The following is a 20,545-nucleotide window of genomic DNA, read 5'->3' as shown; positions in this document are numbered from 1 at the left end:
CAGCTAGTAATGCTTCCCTCTCACAGCCACTTGCAGACACCGACTGGCTACAAATTACTGCCTAGTACTGTTTTCAATGCTTCCCCATTCTTCACCAGACAAAGCTGGTATTGTACTCATTACCCTAACCTGTTTTCTGGTTAGTGCGAGTGACTAACAAAATTGTCTTGGTCTGTGATTCATCTTGAATAAACTATTTTCCAGTCACACAGCAAAAGCCTTGCTGAAAGCGGAAAGATTTGATCTTTAGCATTTGCTTTTGTGCTCCTAAAACTCAAGCAGTTTGTACCACGTTATCGGTATCAAACATACCATCAGTAGCCCAAGTTGCTTCTGCTGTCAGGGCATGTATACAGGCATAATGAGCTTGGCAGGAGTCAGAAGCCTGCTATGCACAGGAAACAAAATGCACAGAAGTTAAACGCACTGTGGGAGCACGTGGTGTGTGGGATTCCCACATGGCTGTTTGGCAAACTGAAGATGATGGGAAAATCAAAGGGATGAAAGACCCCAAATCCTTCAAACAGAAGACGAGTGCATATCAAATCCCCACAAGGCTCCAATCTCCTCTGGCAACTCCCTACCCAGCAGTGAAGAGGAACGTGGCATACAACACAGCCTGTGAAGCAAGGAACTACTCATGGCTGCGTGTGGAAGGTTGCACAATGGTGCTGGGGATTAACAAATTGGATGGGTTCCTGAACTGCTGAGTCTGGCATAGAAATGAAAGTAAAAGTGATAATATGCAAAGGGGGAAGATGTGATATTGTTCGACAGACATGCAGGGTTCGTGTTTATAGCCAGAGAAGAAAGAAGGGGCATTTTCAAAAATTTGCTACAGGAGATTTGGGAAGTTGGGGAATTCAAACCTGAAGGGATGCCCAAGGCTTTTGGCTTCAGTAAACCTGACAACCCCTACAGTGAAGGTTCGAGATACTTGCAAGCACAGCACAGGATACCTCCTCAGCATCCGTCTCCCAGGAGCTTGGTTCCTGGAAGTGCAGAACAGCCAGACCCTTGGTTTGTGCTGTGCTGGAGACGTGCAGAACAGGGATCACACGCAGGGGCTGGAGCTGCACAACCCTTGCTTGACCCCTTGCAACATGTGCTGATTGCTGCTCAGATATGATGACTGCAGTTCAGATGCTCATTTGACACAGAGATCCAAACATGGAAGATAGGAGGATGAAAAATTAAATCACTGTTCATCGGGATGATAGTTGCATTTGAATTAACCCTGTCTGCAAGGCAGAAAACTCTACTGATCTCTCACCACCCTCCATGAGGGCCAGATTCCAAGTTGAGAGCAGCAGGAGATGGAGGATTCTCTTTACATCATCTATAAAGAGCATATAGACCCCAAAGGCAGGGGCAGGGTGGGCCAGGACTGTCCTGGCATGTTACGCGTTGCCTGAGACCAGATGGAATAAATTAGGATTGCTCTGTTTGTCATCTATGCTAATCCACATATGCAGAGCCAGACCTGAGGCTTAACTGGCTTGCTTCTCTGCAAACACTTTCTTTTAGTCCCTTACAGTGGTGGATAAAAGGTACTTTTACTGGTATCTCGTCTTCAGCAGTCTGTAATTCGTGTCACTACAGTGCTTTAATGGCAGTGTCCATTCTAACACAGGGCTTAGGCTCTTCCTGCCCTGGTTCTCCTCATTATTTTTTTCATTATTTGTTTAGGATGTTTCCCTGTATCTCCCTTTCTTTTTGGTCAGCCAACAGATTTAATAGTTATTCCAGCTGTTCCAGGTCTGACTTTCCAGTATCATGTCCTGGGAGCTATCGGTACATTTAAAATATGGAAATTGCAAAAGTGTTAGGGGAAGGAAAACAAATTATACCAACATTTGCTTTAGAAAGTAATACTTTCCCCTGACTAGCCTCAGGCCCAATGCATTTATTCAAGATTTAATTTACTGTATCTATTTAATAATTTTAAGAGGAGATTGCAAAAAGTATAATAAAATTATAAAGAATATAGATGTGAAACAGATGCATCTACATGTACAAATGTACATAAGCAGTTGAAGTGAAGAAGTTGGCCCTGTTTTATGCTTTCAGTACACATTTGCCATCTCACCTTACATTTGCACTAGAAGATGTGATTTTTCACACCGCATTGAGATCAAAGCACTTGTTAATGTTGCATTACACAATGACAACGCTGGTGGATGGTGTGGAGCTGGGTGAGACAGAGTCGACCAGACTGATGCTGTGCAAGGAGTAGCTGGAGGCCCCGACACAAGGCCAGCATGCTGACGGGGCCAAGCAAGGAGGGAGGAGCAGGGTGGGAGCATCCCAGTGGTCAGTGCCAGCAAGCAGGGCCCAGCTGGGACCATGTAGGGACCTGCCTGGCCCCTTCCCCTAAGCCCCTCCACGTACTTCTCACTGCCACGGCTGTAGTACAAAGGCACAGTAAGGGGCATTTTAGGAAAAGAGTCAAAAATGTATGTGGAAAAGTGTAAAGCGTAGGACCCAGAGTGAATAGTTTGGGGCCTGGTCTACAAATTCAAATAACACTTCCAATTTGGAAGTACCAAGAGTTGTACTCGGGTTAAGATGTCAAAGCAGGTTGTTGCTACACTTCCACACTTCTGCGTCTCTGTTTTTGTCATGTCCCCTCAAAAAGAAAAAGAATCTTCTCATCCTGATTTGAAGGAAAATAAATTTTGAACAATCCCAATTTTATTTCAAAGTGGGAGTATGGATTTATTTTTATTTTTCTGTTTGTTTACTCAGTAGTCTCTATAAAATAAATCTAATCTCCTCAGTATGAAAAAGGACCTTAAGCTAAGACAACCCCAATTACAGTTTAGGATGCCTTGTTAATGTAAACATACTTAATTAAAGGTATGAAGCAGGTTTTTGTTGAAGACTTCACTCCAGCACGGAGCATCCCTAAAGAACATCTTTAGATAAAAAGGCAACCTTCAGTCAGCACAAAGTTCAAAGTGCCTGGAGCAGTCTCTGTTCACAATGGTAGGACCTGAGGACCCTCTCGCACCCAAAACGTTGGTTGCTTACTAGGAAATAATTCAAGTGATCTTTAGTCACTCCTTAGTGGATGCCGATTTTCAAGAGAGCTCTGGTACAGCCTTGGTACCAGAAAAAGTGATGATTTTTCAGGAGGACTCAGCAGAATACCTTTTGAATAGAAACAAAAATTAAAAAATGAGGGTAAAGATCTCCTCCAAATCTGACTTCCACATCTTCTAATGCTTCCCATGTTGCTTTGTGTTCCCTTGCTGTAGGCAAACAAACGGGGCTTTTCATGATGACAGCAGACCTTTCTTCCTCTCCCATTTGATTTTTTCTTGAGATGCATTGGTTTCATGCTCTGTGGAGTTGCTTGCTTATGACTTCAGATGGCCTTTATGAACATTTACAAAATGTCCAACCTAAGGACTCACATGTTGAATGTTGAGTCATTTTCTTTCGGTCCTGGTTTGTCCTGATGGCCCATTTGCACTGTAGCCTAATTACTTGGATGCCTTCTGGCTGACTTTTCCATCTCTTTCAAGTGCATCTTGACTTTCAAACTATTCCCTGCTCTCAGAGGGAAGACAGCTTGTTTTTTTCCCATTTTTCCATATTTAACAGCAACAATGGTTTCTGAGGATCAGACATTCAGGAAAAGAAATTACAGGCTAAATCTAAGGGAGCAGTTATTGGGAAAGGTCAGATGTTCTGGTGCTGGTTCCCCCAACAGCTGGGCAAAAACACCGGTGTTAAGAGGAGACCAGCTCTGATGCCATCCTTATCTCTTACCCATTGACAACCCTCAACACAAGTTGCATCTCCTTATCAGCCATCATGGAAAACAACCCTTTTTTACTTTTCCCCCATTTTTTATGTTTGCTTTTTTTTTTCCCCTTTTCCTTTTCTTTTTGCATAACACTGAAGTTTAGCCAATCCTTGCTTTGGTGTAGGTATCCATGGTCTTTAATAACAAACATGATGAGAAAACAACAGGCTGTCCTTCGCTGTCCAGGAGCAAGTGACTGCCTAGAAGCACAAGAGGACGGTGGTGGCTCGGCTGGTGGCTCTCACGGCTGCCAGGAGCGATACGCAGTGTAGTCTCGTGTTGGTGCATAGGATGGGTAACCCTTGTTCTTCTGGTAGGGTGGGTGCCGGGGAGTCATGTTCATGTAGTCACTCTGGTGGTACCTGTTCTTCTTGGACTTTTGCTGTGGGAGAAGGGGCAAGAAAAGTGTGAAACCATTTCTGCAAGTAGCCTGTCCCACCCGGGGTGAACATTGAAAAAGGGGAAGAAAAGAAAGGGAAGAGAGATCCTTTGAGCAGAGAGCTTTTGAGCATTAATAAGATGTGAGAAACATGAGCGATGCATTTTATTTTTTCCTTTTTTGAGTTAACAAATAGTCTCATCTGACTGTCAGATACATTAACTGCTGATGGTCCTGGCTCTGGGTCCTGGTTCAAGGAAGCAGGCATGTTCATAAGAAAGCCTCAGGTTTAAATACGTTTACAGAAGAATTAGAACACGTGTTCTCGTAATATAATCCATGGAATTTGCCAAACCCTAATACAAGTCTACAGCTCATCTGCTGAGGGATGTGGAATGTCAGTTCTCCAGGTGAAGGAATGCTGCAGACCAAGGATACAAACTGATTTCTCTCGCCACCGGTTCTCAGCTACGGAATGACTCAGCAGAAGCAATGCAGCCTGAGCAGTGAAGGCTGTCCTCATTTATTAGGAAGGAAAAGAAATTGGCTTAACTGAAGCAGAATAAGCAGGAAAAATCAGCCTAGGCTATATATATCATGACTTGCATTTACATGACTGCATTTACAGCAGGAACACATAATGTATACGTGGTGCTGAGCACTGTTTCAAGAGGAAAAAGAGCCAGAGCTCATGTTAATGTTTTATCTGGGCCTTAAAAATCTCATTTCCAATGTTGAATTTCTGCCTTATAGGGCCTCTGTGAGACAGGGAAGGCATCTCTTTCAGAACTAAGAGTAGCAGAAGACAGGTGAAATGATTTGCCTGTAATGATAGAGGAAGTTTGTGGCTACAGCAGAATTTGCACCTGTGGCTCCTGCAGGCTGTGCATAAGGTTAGTGTTCTTGCATAGCTTAAGGCCTTCCTACAGGGACTGGGGAAAGTGCTTCCATTCTTTTTCCTTAAGACTGATTATACATTTTTACAATCTCCTTTTTTCTGAAATCTCCTTTCTACATACATACACACACACATATACTGCAGTGTACGTGTGATGCTGTGGAATTGGAGGAGGTCTGCCTTAGCAAATCTAATGGCTGAATTATGCTCTACCTGCAGTGTGAGGCAGTTAATTGCTGTGAGACACTTCAAGCTTTTTGATGTTAATGTTATATATATGCAAGGTGTTGAATGGAAATTACATGCTGCTGAAGCTGTGCAATGCAGATGGTGCATTTAATCATTAGATACAAAAGTTTTATCTGTCTTTCTTTATCTCCGTAATATTAAAAAAAAATCTGTTAAAATTGAGAAGGTAATTTCTCATTAGAGAAATACGTTTTGCTAGCGTGAGTGAGTGCTGGATTGTTCTGGGATAAAGTATGGCTGCTTCTGGAGAGAAAAGCAGTTTTCCTCCAAGGCAGGCAGAACTGTGAGGAATTAGACAAATCTTTAGCTGCTTTCAGGAACTCTAGTGAAACAGGCTTGCTATGGCTGTCAGGTATCATTTTTAGAACCTCATTTTAACGTCTACAATGACATGTAGGCAGCTTTATTTACATTCAACAGCACTCCAAGTACATCCACGCTCACGGCGTGCGTTATCAGGAGAATACCACCAGCAGCGATAACAGCAGGTACAAACTGATGCAGCAAACAGCACGCATCACAGTGCAGCCTTGTCACTCTTGCTGGGAGCAGACATCTTAGTAGCACAGCGCGTAGCCATTGGGTACCGAAAGAAAATAGCAGAGAGAAAATGGTTCAGATTGTGAACGATGGATTTGAAGCTATAATATCTCATCAGCCACCGTTGCACAGCACGGTAACACCAGCAGCTGTTTGCTGTAATCCTCTTGGCTCTCCTATAAGTCTCTACATAAGGCACAAAGAGGGACCACGTAACCTGCCTTTGCAGTTTGCTTTGACAATGTCTGGTTCAACTGTTTTGCATTAGAAATATGTATATACTGAGCAAGCGTATTTTTGTGAAACAGCTAACAGAGCTCAAGCTTCAGCTAGCACTGAGAGTGGTTTTCTGTGCACGTGCAGCATTTAGCCTGTCAGGGACCCTGGGACCTTTTTTATACAGGCTACATCATAACCATAAGAAGCTATTTAATGGCAAAGATAGAGGGGAGAGGAGTGCAAGTAACAGAACTCTTCACGGTCGTTGTTCAAGTCTTTCCCACGTGGAGTAAGAAGTGTAAAATCACCTCTGGGAAATCGGGATCCCAGGACTTGTCCTGGGAGGTGGCATTCTGCTCTCTTTACTCCAACAGGGCTGCTTGTTGAACCAGGCAGAACTGAATGTGACGTGGGCCAGGCAAATCTTCAGATAGATTAGAAAGCAAAAATAATGAGCCACGAGGCTGTCTCTGCTTTCTTAGGGTAAATACACTATTGAGACCCTTGTGCCCCTGTTCTCTTGCAGTCAAGCTGCCAAAAAGAGTGAGTATGAGAAGGAATTGCTGGATAAGCACGACACATCAGTGCGGATGGTCTTGAGCCAGCTGAGAGCTCCCTCAAGATTGTTTTACTGTAGGTGAGCACCTTCTGTCAGATTAGCCTTAAGGGAGTTTGCCAGGAGTGCTTGGAGAGGTAGATTTCCCTGACAGGGACAGCTGACTGGAGCTGGAGACCGTGTCCCAGTTTGGCTGGTGTGCTGGGCATGGCAAACACATTATGGCATTACTGTTTGCTTTAGGACTCTGCTACAGAGGCTGACTGCCCACCTGGTGAGCATCTGATGTTCCAGCTGTTTGGGGGCACAGCACAGGTGTGCACATGTAGCTGGGGTAGAGAAGTGCTGTGATCCTGAAGTGAGGGATACCAGTGAGCTTGTGGTAAATAAGGCAGGAATAGCCTGAGAGATGAACTAAGGACAAAGAGCATATAGAGCAAAGGAAAATGGTTTCTTACCCAGTAGCTAATAAAGATTGCAGTTATTAGGATACTGTAGAAAGCAAGAAGTCCCGTCACTGCCACCATAACCCAGTAAGAAATTGCAGACTGAGGCTCTTGTGTTTGGACAGGTGTCTCTTTAAGGAAAAGAACAAAAAGAACTTTAAGCACTTAAAAGCAAAAACGTCCATCTCCACTTACTTGTTCTTTGTTCCAACATGCCATTTATATTAATCGTATCATACACCTGTTTAAGACATCTTTCTTGGGATATCAGGAGCAGGAATGTCATTTTAGGAGGCAACCCAACTATTTTTTTTTTCTTTATAAAGGAACAAACTGCCTCAAGCCATCATATAAGGAGTGTCTATAGGGAGGATACTGGCCTCCAGAGATTCCTCAGCTTACCTTTCACATGAATGACGGTCCCGTTGCTCTTCTCATTGTAGACATATGGAGGTGGATACATGGCCTCAATTTTGCAGAAGTAGATGTCAGTTTGGTTGGCATTCATGTTCCAAAGATTGAAGATTACTTTGTCTTCATAAAAAGTCCCCTGGCAGTTGAATTCTTTATTGGAATTACTGCTAGATTTGGTCTTGTTCCATGAAATAAAGCAGACTTCAACTGCACTGTTTGTTCCTTTGTGCAGCGAAGCTCGAAATTCCTTCCCTGTTCCATTGTATGAGTAGTTGCAGACTAGGTTTGCCGTTTTGTTGGCTACGATGAGCAGAGGATGCTGAGCCACTAAAATCTTGTTTTCTGGAAGGGAGGGCAGAAAGAGAGAAAAACACTTGTTTGCAAGGTACACCATGAGGCTTCAGAACCACACATCCTCCTCTGCAGCTCTTCTCCGTGTCTCCTCTCCTCTGCTGATGCTCCCTACTGGGGAGCACATAACCACCAAGCTGCAGAAGCAGTTTCTCACAGGAGCTTGTTGCAGAAATCCCCCTCTTTATAAATAACTACAAAGTCACTAGGGGAGCATGTGAGGTCAAGGGTGTTTTTCTTTAGTCAGGACAGTAGGACAGAAAGTGGCTCATGTGATAAAGATTGAGCATCAAGGCCCAAAAGGCTGCCTTGTTTCTTTATTCGTTTGTTTGTGTGTATTTAAGGCCACCTTTTTACCCTTTCCTTAGCAAGCAGATTCCCAGGGAACACTACAGAGTCAAAATACTATGAATTTAATGCTTACTTAAGTAGTCAGGTAAGAGAGTATTATTGATACAATTGGTTTGTAATCCAAGGATAGTCTTGAAGAGTTTGCAGGTGGAATTTGTTTAACCATTTCAAGGGTTTGGGCCTTGGACAAAGAGCACTAAAAGCATGAACTGCTATCATTTTAATTTTAAATAATTCATTTCACTAGCTAGCAGCTGCAGCAGATTCTTAATCTCTCAGAGGACTTGGGATCTGACTAATCTGACACTGTTGGCACTTAGCACTTGAATGGCCTGCAAAAAAGCATGTCATATGAAGGTATAATTCAATTTGGATTGACCGGACTGACAGATAAACAGGAAATGTTTTCTGACATGTAGAACTCTGTGCTATGATTAGCTGAACAATGAAACACTGCATAGGCTGTGCAGAGAGACAGCTTCTTCCAAGACAATTCATCCTGTGCCAGTGGGGCCTTACTTCTCAAATTGTGACCTGTAAGAGGAAGGAGGTTTGGGTTCTTAAGCTAGGAACTTGCCAGAAGCAAGGAAAGCCCTTTTGTGTGTGTATATAACCACATGCAAGTGCAATTCATAGGAGGTCTCAGTAACCTTTGATGGATCACTGAGAATTGCTGTGGTTGAGAGAATGGCAATTGTGTCTCCTCCAAAGTCTGCTGCAAAACTTGCCTTCATTCTACTTAATCCACATAAGGATACTTGAAAAGGCTGGTTAGGGAAATGGAGTGGGAAGGGGGCCAGATCCAGAATGCCCGGAATATAAGTGTTTCAATGTGTTCAATATTTAGGACTAAATGGCTACATGCAGTGTGCTCACACAGGCACAGGAAGAGGGACCACCCCAGCCTCTTGAGTAGGACACTCTTTTGGGGTGTAGGAGGCCCAAGTTCAGTTCTGTGCTCTGGCTTGGTCAGAGACCTACACCTGCCTCCCTCAAGCTTGGTGAGAGACTGGGCTTCTTGGGAGCTGCACAAATGTTAGGCTGGAACAGACCACTGAAGTCATCCTGTCTAGTGCTCTGCTTTCAGTCAGACATAAGACAAAAGGCAGAGAAAACAGATCTGTTTGTACAATTGACACATTATTTACACAGGTCCAAAGAACATCTGCTCCAAATACCACACAGTGTATCCACAGGTGTTATGAAGGCACTTTTTTCATGTTGAAACTATCTCACTTTGCTCAACTTTCATTATGAGAGCTGTGAGTGAAGACAGTGAACATACATAGTGGTCACGGCTATCAGGGACATGAGAGATTCAGGTGTAACCCCTGCTCTGAATCAAAACAGAAGATGGACTTGAGTGTGGGTCTTCCAAATTCAGAGTGAAAACCTTTCTCCATCTGATTATACTAGGCTCTGGCTCCCATTCTTATTAATTTTTGTGGTTGCTAGACATTTTCCTAATAAATTGCTATTTCCCTGCCAGCTCCCATTCTCCTACCACTCTGCATCTGAAAATTTCCAAGCAGCTCTACTTAGCTGTAAGCTGGTAAAAGGGTCTGTAAGGCTGTTGCTCTCCAGCTCCCCAGAGGCTTGAGAGAAGTTTGTGCTAGATTTCTTTCATCAGCCACTGCTGATTTATGAGGAAGTTAAGAAGCTGAGCCAGAAACCCTCTGCTAGGTATACCCTGGCATACCAATTGTAAGCAACGAAGGGAACGAGACTGGAACAGGGAGTGAAGTAAACATGAAGAGGTACATGATTTTGCCAGGACTAGTGGTAGGGTGCGGGCAGTAAAAACAACCCACGGCCAGCAGGTTCTCCAGTTACCAGCCCAGCCCATGAAACTGCTGAAGTTGTTCATTTTCTCACGGGAAGCCTTGTTTACAGCCCTTTCTTCTCATGAGAGCAGAAAGATGTGAGACAAGGAATGCTCTAATGCCTTGTCTTTAGCAAAGAAAGATTTCGCAGTCCGTCCTCCTTGTGTCTCTCTGTTCAGCACAGCTAGCTTGGAGGTTGGAGCAGAGCTCGTCACAGCTCACAAATCTCATGTTCGCAGGGAACCCAAACACCATGAAACTTTGTATTTTGACAAAGAGTGAGCATTTCCATGCTTTCCAGCACAAAGAGCCACACGTCTTGGAATCACAGCACAGGGAGGCCGAATAACAGCAGACAAGGCAGGTTTCTATCGGAGGTGTTGCCTGTGGTGAATTTTCATCGAAATGAAGACATTTCAGCAAAACATTTCAGTTTCATCGAATCAGCACTTTCCGACAAAGGTTCTCACATAGGCTTATAAGGCATTCTAAGCAAGGAGTGAGGTTTGCATTCCACCCCTTTAGACAAAGTGTTTGATCATATTTTTCTTGGCCAGAAAACTGATCTTTGGCCCAGGTGGGAATGTGCAAGACCCCAGCGGAGTTGTTCTGCTTTTAGCATAGCAGAATTCTGCACACCTCACTTGAGACACTCATTCTGATTTTCACCCCAGTAGTGCCCACCACTACAACCCTGACTGTCACAGGAACCAAATACACCTTCAGAAGGGATTTTTCTGTTTCAGAGCTTACAACCAAAACAGGCATCCTGGAAGAGGCGCTTGCAGAAGCACTACACCTCCGAAAAAATGCTTGCCTGTTTTTCACTGCAAGTGCTTACCAACAGCTGTTTTTCAGTGCAAGTACTTACAGAAAAACAGGTGGATGTTTATTGCTTAGCCTGAGCAGATTTTCTCTATGTCCGGAGGAAAGACAAAGAACACCGAAAATCTCATCACTGGGGGACCACCTTCAAGTGCTGTTTACACTCTTCTGCAGAGCCCAGTGACCTCCCCCCACCTTTTGCTGCTGTGAGCTAGTCTGGATTCCTGATGTACAGTAGGACATAGCTTCATGCCTCGAGCTCCACTATTTCATTACAGCTTTGAACTATTTCTGTCCCTACCATGATATTTTGCTAATTGTCAACTGGACATTTTTGATGCAGCCAATGAAGAAAATAATTTCCTTCAACTTATTTCTTGGACTTTTGGCCCAGTCTTGCCTTGCAGGCTGGGTGTTGATAACCCAGCCTCATGCTGCTGATGTTGAGGTGGCTGACCAGTTGCAAAAAGCTTACTTGTGGAGCATTAAATGAAGACTGTGCCTAAGTGATTTGTTTACGCCAAGCTTAAACTGAATCTGCTTTCAGAAAGTGGCTCTGCTATGTCAAATCTGAACTGGTTGAGGGAGGTCTTTTGTTTTTCATTTATGGGAACTAATGAGCACCACATGAATTGGTTGGGCTGCAATGCCAGCAGGGCTGGGGCAGGGCAGGCTTACCCCACAGGCAAGTTAGACAGGCCCTGCTGGCATCCTGCTCCTCCAGGCTCGCGTTTTTTTCAAATCGAAGAGCATCAGTCATGCCAAAATGTGTTCTGATTTTGCAGTGAAGAGAAAGTAAGGCAAAACATCCCTTTTTTCATTTCTGTTCTGAATAGGATTTGAGTATATTCTTTGTAGGATCTGGACCAGTCTGAGCAAATGAGCTGAAGTTGCTTTTGCCTTCACAAAGGAAGTTCTTCTCATGTCTCTTTGGGTTTGTTAAAATGGTGAAACTCCGAAACATCTCATATGTGTTTCCAATAGCATATGTTTTCCCCTAAATAGGTTCACGATTGCTATTTCCAGAGCTGTGTTCAGTCATGCTGCATAGTAATAAATATCTGTGTCTTGGCCTTAGCCAGAAAATGTCAGTTACAAAAAATCTTTGTCTACAGTTTCAAAAATCAGTAAGGTCTAGAAAAGTAAAATCATTTAAATCAGAGCGCGCATGCTGCGGGCTTTCTCGGGATCATAGGTTGTATAAGCAACAGTGCACTGTTGAGCTTTTTTGTATGTTGTCATGCTTGACATATCTTATAATCACACGTGAGGGTTTTTTTGTATCATGACAAAATGTTGGCCATCCATACCTGTAATACACAGACTCCCTCATCATGGACCCCGGTGCAGGCAAAACTTCACTGAAGTTTCTTTCTTTCTTTCTTTCTTTCTTTCTTTCTTTCTTTCTTTCTTTCTTTCTTTCTTTCTTTCTTTCTTTCTTTCTTTCTTTCTTTCTTTCTTTCTTTCTTTCTTTCTTTCTTTCTTTCTTTCTTTCTTTCTTTCTTTCTTTCTTTCTTTCTTTCTTTCTTTCTTTCTTTCCCAAGAAAGTGAAATAAAGATGACAGAGTATGGAAACTAACTATTTTGATTTTTTTTTCCAGAAGTTTCCATGAATCATTATCAACTATTGGAAAAAAACATTCTGCTAAAAATATTTTCTGCTCTCCTTTCTTTCCCATGCCAATTGATTCCAGGGAGCTATTTGCCAGGCATGGAGTCTGGGATAAGTTGGGATTTCTATAGGCACAGTAAAGAAGCGTCCCACTGGATTCTGCCAGGAACTTGCTTTATCCACAAATGGAAAGATACACAGCTATGTTACACACCAAGCTATCCCATTTTTTTGCTGCTGCTGTTTCGTTGTTCAATTACCTTTTTACTCTGCTTCCCCAGGTACAAGAGTCTTTATCTGATACTTTGGTTCTAGGTGACCCAGCAGTGGGTGTAGCGTGCAGCTGGAGGGATCTGCCCCTTCTAACCGTGATAAACTTGGGGTTTGCTAAACTTTCCTCCTTTTGTGCGAATACTGCAGGAAGCCCAGTGCTGCACAAAGCACAGGTAATTCCTGCTGTAACCAAGCCCAGTTGGAGCACAGGGTTTCTTCTTGTCCATTTGTGATTTTTTTTTAAACCAGCATTTGTTGATGTCATCCTAATCACAGCTAACCACCTTGTACTTCTTCTGCATTCTGGTAACCTCGGTGGGTTCGAGGTTAACTTTTACACCCTGAGTCTGTTTTTAACACCAGCCAGAATGTGAGGCAAATACTGAAAAGATGAGGTCGTTTGTGGTCCACTGCAGTGGAAACCCACATACATTACTTTATTTCATAAAACACACAGGTAGCCAACGTGCTCTGCCTGCCTCTCTGGCAGACTGCAGCAACATAATTATTTAGTCAACAGAGAGGGGGTGATGGGGATGGGGAGGGACGAGCTGTGTAAACATTGGTGTTACTGCAAAAGGGGAATGAGCAATCTGATCGTTCACGTCTCTTCCCAGCTTTAGAGTTCCACCATTCAAACTCAACTTGCTGCACTCCCTGGCAGTCTAACAGAAGCAGAATGGGACAAATTTGTTTGTCTTCACTAGAACAAAGTATCTGAGGCCTATAATACATTTTGTGGCTCGAGGAAGTCCTGCAGGGTCTTGACCTGCCTTAGTGTTTTCCATGCAGTAAGGATCATTAATCTCAGGATCAAAATGAAAAGAAGAGGTAGACAAGAGACATGGAATAAAGCTGAGAGCCCTGAGAAGCAAGCTAATTTGTGTACTTCTCTTTAAGCAGTTGTACAGTCTCAGTGAAGCTGTTGGAGAAATTCAAGCTCTCAATGTAAAGCAAGTGTGCAGATGTCTAGAGAATCACGGCATAACCCCAGTGTCTGATAACCACACACTTTATTTTGTTGCAATTTAAAAGAGTTGCATAAAAGTTGTTCACACCTTATGGAAATGTTTTTAAAACTGTTAACCCATTGCTGCTACTTATCCCCTTCTGGAATTAAAGCCTTCTCTGACAACCCAGTGGCCGTCTGTGGAAATAATTATGACATTGCAAGCACAGAAGGATAAACATGGTAGAAGGACAAGGAAGGCAAAGACTATCATCTCTCAAAGACATACCATTGCTTCATGCAAATCACAATGCCTTCACTGAGGAAAAGCGTTGCAGAAAAATAACACAAGTTAGGAAAAATGTGATCAATTGTATCTCTTGCATTAGGAAAAGCAACTCTTTAAACTTCTATATGTGAAAGTTTTTGTACTGGAAGTCAGATTTTTGTTCTTACCTGTAAATTCTCCATCAAATACAAAGCGCTGATATTTGGAGAAGAAGCAAATAACAACAGTTCACAGACCAGTGACTTGAAAAATTGTCTGTCTCAAGATTATCCTTACAGAAACCATCATCCCTCGCCTTGCTTTGCATTTTGATGTATCCCTTGAAAAGACGTTAACTCTGAACATACTGCTTAAGTGAGAGACAACACCCAGACAAAACACCCTCAGCCACAACAACTGAAGATTCAGAAAGATTCACCAAGACTCCAGGCTCCTAAATCACAAATAGACATTTGTGTTGTTGCAGGTATTTCCAGAAAGAAGCTGGATATCTCGTTAGTACAATAAACTACTAAACAGTGCAAAACTCAGAAACCCAGCAATTCCCACGCTCCCACCTTTGAGCTCCGTAAGCCGCTCTGCTGTTGTTCCTTTTGTGTGTTAGCTCTGGGGGGATGCAGGTGGGCACCGAGCTGGGCCACAGAGCTGCACACAGCAGGCTGGCAGGTGGCCGAGAGGCTGCCCCAAGGGGGGCACTGGCACCAGCTCAGCCCAGATCCCCCCAGCAGAGGCTAAAAAGCCACGAAACACTTGTGTGAGCAAAATCTGTACAGGCTGGGGGAAGGTGAAATAACCCCCTGTAAATACACATGCAGTTTCCAAATGCATCTCAAGAGATGGCGGATCAAAAAGAAAGCTCTTGGGTCCTGGAGGGATACTTGTGCAAGAAGAAAAATCAGGCTCTTTTAGAGCAAGCTGATCCATATGCAGTCCTAGCAGCATGTTCTGTCTCCCCCTGTACATCCAAACAGACCAATTTCTGCAAAATTGACTCAGAGCCGTGCTAGACCTTCTCCCCCCTCCAATGGTGCAAAAGTTGAAAACTGGCGGAAAGGGTCGGCACCCTGCTTTTGTTACCTGTTACATCGGCAGCGGGGATGAAGCAGAGCACCACGAGGATCCCCAGGAGCATGGTGCTGATGGTGGGCCCGCGGCCTTGTCCCCACCCCCTGCAGGCACTCCAGGTCTCCCCGGGCCCCGCGCCACCAGCCGTCCCGTCCCCGTGGGGCCAGGCTGCACCCTCGCTTGCTCACACAGCTTCTCTCCTCCTCCCTCTGCGGCACATGATGCACAGCCAAGTGAAACCACTGCAATGGAAGTGTTCGAACAGGAAGTTCACTCGTTTGGTGGCTTTACCCTTAGGAAGTTTCCCCTGTGCCTCTGCAAGACCTAGTAGCGCCTGCCAGCAGCGCAGCCCACCCTGCGCAGTGCAGTCGCTGTGCTGCAGGATGTGTGCTACTGCCTGGGGCTTTGCAGGGTTGCCCCTACTGGGGGAGATGTGGATCCCCCAGAGGTGCAGTGCTCTTCCTTTACCAAGAGCATATACATACCACTCCATTCCCATTGCCACGGTAGAAGGGAACAGCAGTTTCCAAGTTCCTGGTGGCCAAACCTGGCCCCTCAGGAAGCTGTGTGCTCAGGAAGCCCAGCTCTCCTCGCTCCCAGGAGCAGAAACCTTCCTCCCTTGGCCTGCTGCCTTGCTCCTACCTGCCTTCCCAGCCACCGGGAATGCCAATATATTTTAAGAGCAGTGATCTAGGTTTGTCCATTTGCATTGTGCTACATCAGCTTACCATCTAAATGCAGTCCAAACAGTGCAAGGAGCTGATCTGTTATACCTTCCCTTCTGGAAAAACATCCTGAGTTATAAATGAGTATCACTGTAGTCCAAAAGACATCTAAATAGAGGCAGCATGCAGCAAAGCACACTTCTCAACCAATGCTTTTACTAAAGTCTTACTATTTAAAGCTTTTCTCTTGGCCTCACCTGATAAATGCTCACTCTTCTTTGCCCTGCAGACCTGATGTCACCTCTCCCTTTGAAACAGCCGGATCGTGAGAGTGCATTAATGGCTTTTGTAACTGGAGAGCTCTGGCTAATAACTATTTACTTCTGTCCACCAAAGTAGAAATATTCAACTATCAATGCCTGTAGCTATCTGTGATTTAGAGAGAAAATGGGAGGTGCTTAGCAGGAAGACTTTAAAGGAAACTGGGCTGTTGTAAAAAGGATGAACTGTTCTTCCTTTTCCCTTAGCCTCTGAGGTTTTTAAGCTGTGTTTTATTTAAAATTATCTATGTAATCTAAGAGCAGCCTTACCTGGCATACCCATTTACAGTCTAGGAATTTTAACAAGATTCTTAAGGTTTGTAATTGATGTAAATTTCTTGCAATATTGAAAGTTTTGAAATTCCCTTGTGCTTTGAGAGAGAGAGAGAGAGAGAGAGAGAGAGAGAAGTCAGATTCTCTCTTAGCCCACCTTTGTGGTTTCTCAATAAATATCCTGATGCTTTATTTGAATTCTGTGAGTGTGCCTGCAGTTATCAGTGGAAATGTCCCAGCTTAAACTGAAGGGAGAATCCCCCAACACAATTAGAAAATTCATTATCTTTTTGCTGAGTTGCCCCCTCTTGGAGATGAAAAATGCTGCTGTCATGTCTTCTGGCTCAGGTAACTGCACAATGTTTATAATGCCTGCTGCGTGCTCCTGCACCCTGGCTGTCAGATCCTTTCTGGATTTAGGACACAGACTCAAAATGCACGGAGTACACTGTCCGCTCGTTACAGGGTTAGCAGAATATATATATTGCATTGGGCAATAACAAAAGAGGAGAGCAGCTAGAGCCATTCATTGCACTGGCATATATTGGAAAAGGATAAGCAGAGGAATCCTGACTGTGGAAACATTTTAGTGTCTCTGCAGCTATGTATGAAGAGACTCTGCCCTAGGAATACCGCTAACAAAAACCAAGAGGGGTCAGTGTGGGCTCCCTTCAGCGTGGCCATGAACCTGTTCTACCCCTTATCCTTCCTCATGTGCCTCTCCCACAGTGAGGACAGACCAAAGCACCAATTGTAAACAGAGACTGGACTGGTGGAATAGAGGAGAGGGAAGCAGGACCACTGAGAAATTATCCACTGAAGGTAGCCCTAGAGACCAAGCCATGGTGTATCAGTTCTCCTTGTGCTGATGAACAGCTCTATCAATATTGCCCTCCCCAGAGCCTCCAGTCCTTCAGTCTTGCTTTTAGTTTTGCCTAATGGTTTCCTTTTGATCCTTGGAGTATAGAAGGGCTTTTTTTCTTCTTATTATTATTTTTTCTTCCTTTTTTTTTTCTTCTTTTCAAATAGCTCCCAACTCATCTGCATTTCTTAGTTTTCTAGGGTTTTAAAAGGGCACAAAGCATCATTGTGTTCTCAAGAGTATGGCTTCTTTCCTTATCCAAATTGCAGCTCTTGCTCTAATTTAAACAGTTCATTTCCAATCACTGAGATACTTGACTTTGTCTCTTTATATGTATGATCTTTTCCTATTCCTAAAGTTTTCATGAGGTTAGCTGAAGAAGATATTATAGCTTTCAGCAAGCAGTTGTGCACTTAGAAGAAACCACAGTAAAACTTATCTGGGAAAAGAAACTGAAAATGCCCCCCAGTATACCCTCATACGTATTTTTTCATTATTCTCCTAAGGACTCTGAGCATCTGTCCTTCTATACTGTGAGCGTTACCAGAGGGTGTTCTGCTGCGGTGTTCATTCAGGCACCATTCACTCCTATCCTTACCCCATTTTTCATTCAGACTTCAATCTGTTGAGTCTGTCAGTGCTCTGGCAGACAGGCTCTGCTTGCTGTCACAGCGATGGAAATCCAGGCTAACATGATAACTGAGGTGGAGCTAGAACTCTGAGAGCACTGAACAAGCTAAAAATGTAATTTGCCTGAGTTTGGGAAGCAGGTTTTCATCCCATCACCAAATGGCTGACATCACAGTCCAAAAGAAGTGAATGAGGGGTTTGTAAATGGGTTTCCAAGGTACACAGGAATCTGAACTATGGGCTTGTGGTTTACCCATCACAGGATGTACATATAATAGCAGTCCAGGTATTTGATTGTAGCTTTTCATGCCTACTGTTCGAAAACCAAGCTCTGACAAGAACTATGACCTGAGCATTAGAGAAAGCTGGTGACATCTAGTGTGGTTTCTCAGAGTATTATTTGGGTATATTTAAAGGAGTCTCAAGAAATCCTAAGCAGGCTGCCAGTACCACAGTTGCTCCCAGCAAGTAATCCTGTTCTTAGACAAATAGAAATGTACATGCATGCTAGAAAAGTAATTGCAGCAGCATACTGCCATTCGCTTATTCCTGAGGACTCCAGTCTCATGGGACATCAGTAGGTCACTAAAATTCCCATTTAAATAATGTAGACGATAAACTTTCCCATCACTGGGCTACAGTCCTACGGTTCTGTACAAAGGCTATATTTAACAGCTGCCTCTCTTCCCCACCATGAAGAATAATAGCACAGATATTTATTGAGCAGCCTAGGTAGGCTTATTCTGTGTGCTTGTATGTTGTCAACTGCTAGAGCAAATGCCTTCATTTGCACAACTACGAGTCTTAAAACATGTTTATTCTTCCACTGCTGCTGCAAGTGATGGTTTGTTATGAATATCATATGAGTAAAATGGAAGGTTGATACTTTCAAATATTTATTACAGGGAGAATGTGCTCTTACCTGGCTGCTGTAGAGGTGCAGAAGTGGGTTGACAGCATTTAAAAAACAGTCAATATTATTCCTAACTATAGAGACCATGTCTGATCTATGTTATTCATGCCCGGCGGTGTCCCAGGCTAAGTGTAGGGAGTAAGTAACTCTAGGGAACTGTGCAGCATTTGACATCTGAAGTACTTCATAGTTACCTGTTGTTTTCACTTTACAGATGAGCAATCACAGTAAGGCGAAGAGACTTGGCTGAAGACATACCTCAGGTTAGTGCCAGAGCTAAACATCTCACTGAGGAGCCCCATGCTCTTTAGCTACCAAGGCTGAATTGGCTTTCTAATGGCATCCATTCTGTATCATTCCCTTGTGCACTCATGAATTTTCACTGTGTTGTGAGTCTTTTCTTTTCTTTTCTTTTCTTTCTTTTCTTTTCTTTTCTTTTCTTTTCTTTTCTTTTCTTTTCTTTTCTTTTCTTTTCTTTTCTTTTCTTTTCTTTTCTTTTCTTTTCTTTTCTTTTCTTTTCTTTTCTTTTCTTTTCTTTTCTTTTCTTTTCTTTTTTCTTTTTGTGAATCCAGATGCCTTCATACCATGAGTATGAATCAATATACTCCTTCAAAAGGAATTTTAGGTTGGTTTTCTGTACCTTAAAATGTTTCAAGTAATGTCTGATACATAGCAGCCAGACTTTACTATCACATGTCAAGCAGGAAGGGAGATTTCTTTTTGGAAAGATGTGAAATGTTTGTTTCCAGCCCTAAAGAGAGTAGCCCATAAATGTGTCACTTATCTAGGACTAAGATCTACAATCAAACACATGTAATTTTGAGAGAGCTTGAGGGAAGCCTTCCCTATTTGGGGAAGGAAACATTTCTTTGACAGTGTGATTATTTTTTAATGCCAATAGCTGGAAGCTGTTCATTAGTGTTTGTTGGGGAAAAGATGGAGAGGGGCAGGAGTTCACACGTATACATTCCTGGCTCTTTTTAAGTTAAAAATCTCATCCAAGTTTCAAAGTTGTAACTGTTTCTTCTGGCTGTACCTATTCCTGGCTTGGACTGTTAGGATAAGTATCAAAGGCAGTGGATTTAATGGATAGAAAGGGAATAGCTCAAAGCTGCATGATTAACTGCATCTATCACCTGCCTGTAATACGACATACAGCTGCTGCTTCATTAGAGGTCGCATGTTCAGGTAGGAACACCTGAAACAAGGCATGTGGATGAGTACATACATGCTGAGTGTTCCAGGTAAAAATTTTTAAGATTAAGGTTTGAGGGAAGGTAATTTCTGTTCTGCCAAGTGACAAAGCATTTCTGGTAGCTGCACTGCCTGCTCCTTATTTCTGGGCTTTCTGGGATTGTGCTGAAAGTCTGTCACAGAGAGCAGGCCGAGCCTGGGGGTACACATCCAGTATGATCAGCACTGAGTAGGCTGGCCTGCCAACTGTGCCAGCATCTCCTTTCGGAGAGAAATAAACGACCGAAATCACGTCTGCCAAAAGCAGCACGTGAGCAGTATGGATAATCAGGAAACAAGAGTCCTGGGGTGAAATAAGAAGGAAATCAAGCTGGCTGTGTAGACACTTGAGTCACTTGGCAAATGTTATGCGTAGTAAGGGAATGCTGTAGCCAGGGTTTCAAGGGAATTGTCTGCGCTGCATTTATTTGCAGAGAACAATCTACATAGCCTATATTTATGGGTAAAGCCTCAGCAAGAGAAAACACTCCCACCTCCACTGGGTTCAGCAGAATCAGGACAGCCCAGGCTCAGCTCAGAATATTAGCTTTTAAGGCTCCCATAACCAGATACATTTTTAAAAGCTTTAACTCCTT

The 20,545-nt window shown here is 43.4% G+C and overlaps 1 protein-coding gene and 1 long non-coding RNA gene across 2 annotated transcripts; one reads left to right on the top strand and one right to left on the bottom strand.

Moving 5' to 3' along the window:
• Positions 1 to 2,053: 2,053 nt before the first annotated feature.
• Positions 2,054 to 15,199, bottom strand: CD28 (CD28 molecule). The gene is made up of 4 exons (XM_013096942.5): positions 15,066 to 15,199; positions 7,504 to 7,857; positions 7,114 to 7,232; positions 2,054 to 4,196 (listed from the first exon to the last, which is right to left on the bottom strand). The coding sequence occupies exons 1-4, from the start codon at positions 15,118 to 15,120 to the stop codon at positions 4,056 to 4,058; spliced, it is 669 nt and encodes a 222-aa protein (XP_012952396.1). The 5' UTR covers positions 15,121 to 15,199; the 3' UTR covers positions 2,054 to 4,055.
• LOC140002949 (uncharacterized) lies at positions 4,970 to 16,176 on the top strand. Its single transcript, XR_011810702.1, has 2 exons — positions 4,970 to 5,086; positions 13,368 to 16,176. It is a non-coding gene; the product is annotated as an uncharacterized lncRNA (long non-coding RNA).
• The last annotated feature ends 4,369 nt before the right edge of the window (positions 16,177 to 20,545 follow it).

This window comes from Anas platyrhynchos, chromosome 7 (genome assembly GCF_047663525.1).
Source record: "Anas platyrhynchos isolate ZD024472 breed Pekin duck chromosome 7, IASCAAS_PekinDuck_T2T, whole genome shotgun sequence".
In the NCBI taxonomy this organism is placed as follows: Eukaryota; Metazoa; Chordata; class Aves; order Anseriformes; family Anatidae; genus Anas; species Anas platyrhynchos.
The sequence above is the reverse complement of the archived record's forward strand: the minus strand, read 5'-3'. Positions and strand labels throughout refer to the sequence as shown.

Coding starts and splice junctions, on each gene's coding strand:
- CD28 (XM_013096942.5), bottom strand. CDS start 15,120: ATGCTCCTGGGGATCCTCGTGGTGCTCTGCTTCATCCCCGCTGCCGAT. Junction 7,858..15,065: donor CCCCGCTGCCGATGTAACAG/GTAACAAAAGCA, acceptor CCTCCCTTCCAG/AAAACAAGATTTTAGTGGCT. Junction 7,233..7,503: donor GACCGTCATTCATGTGAAAG/GTAAGCTGAGGA, acceptor TTTTCCTTAAAG/AGACACCTGTCCAAACACAA.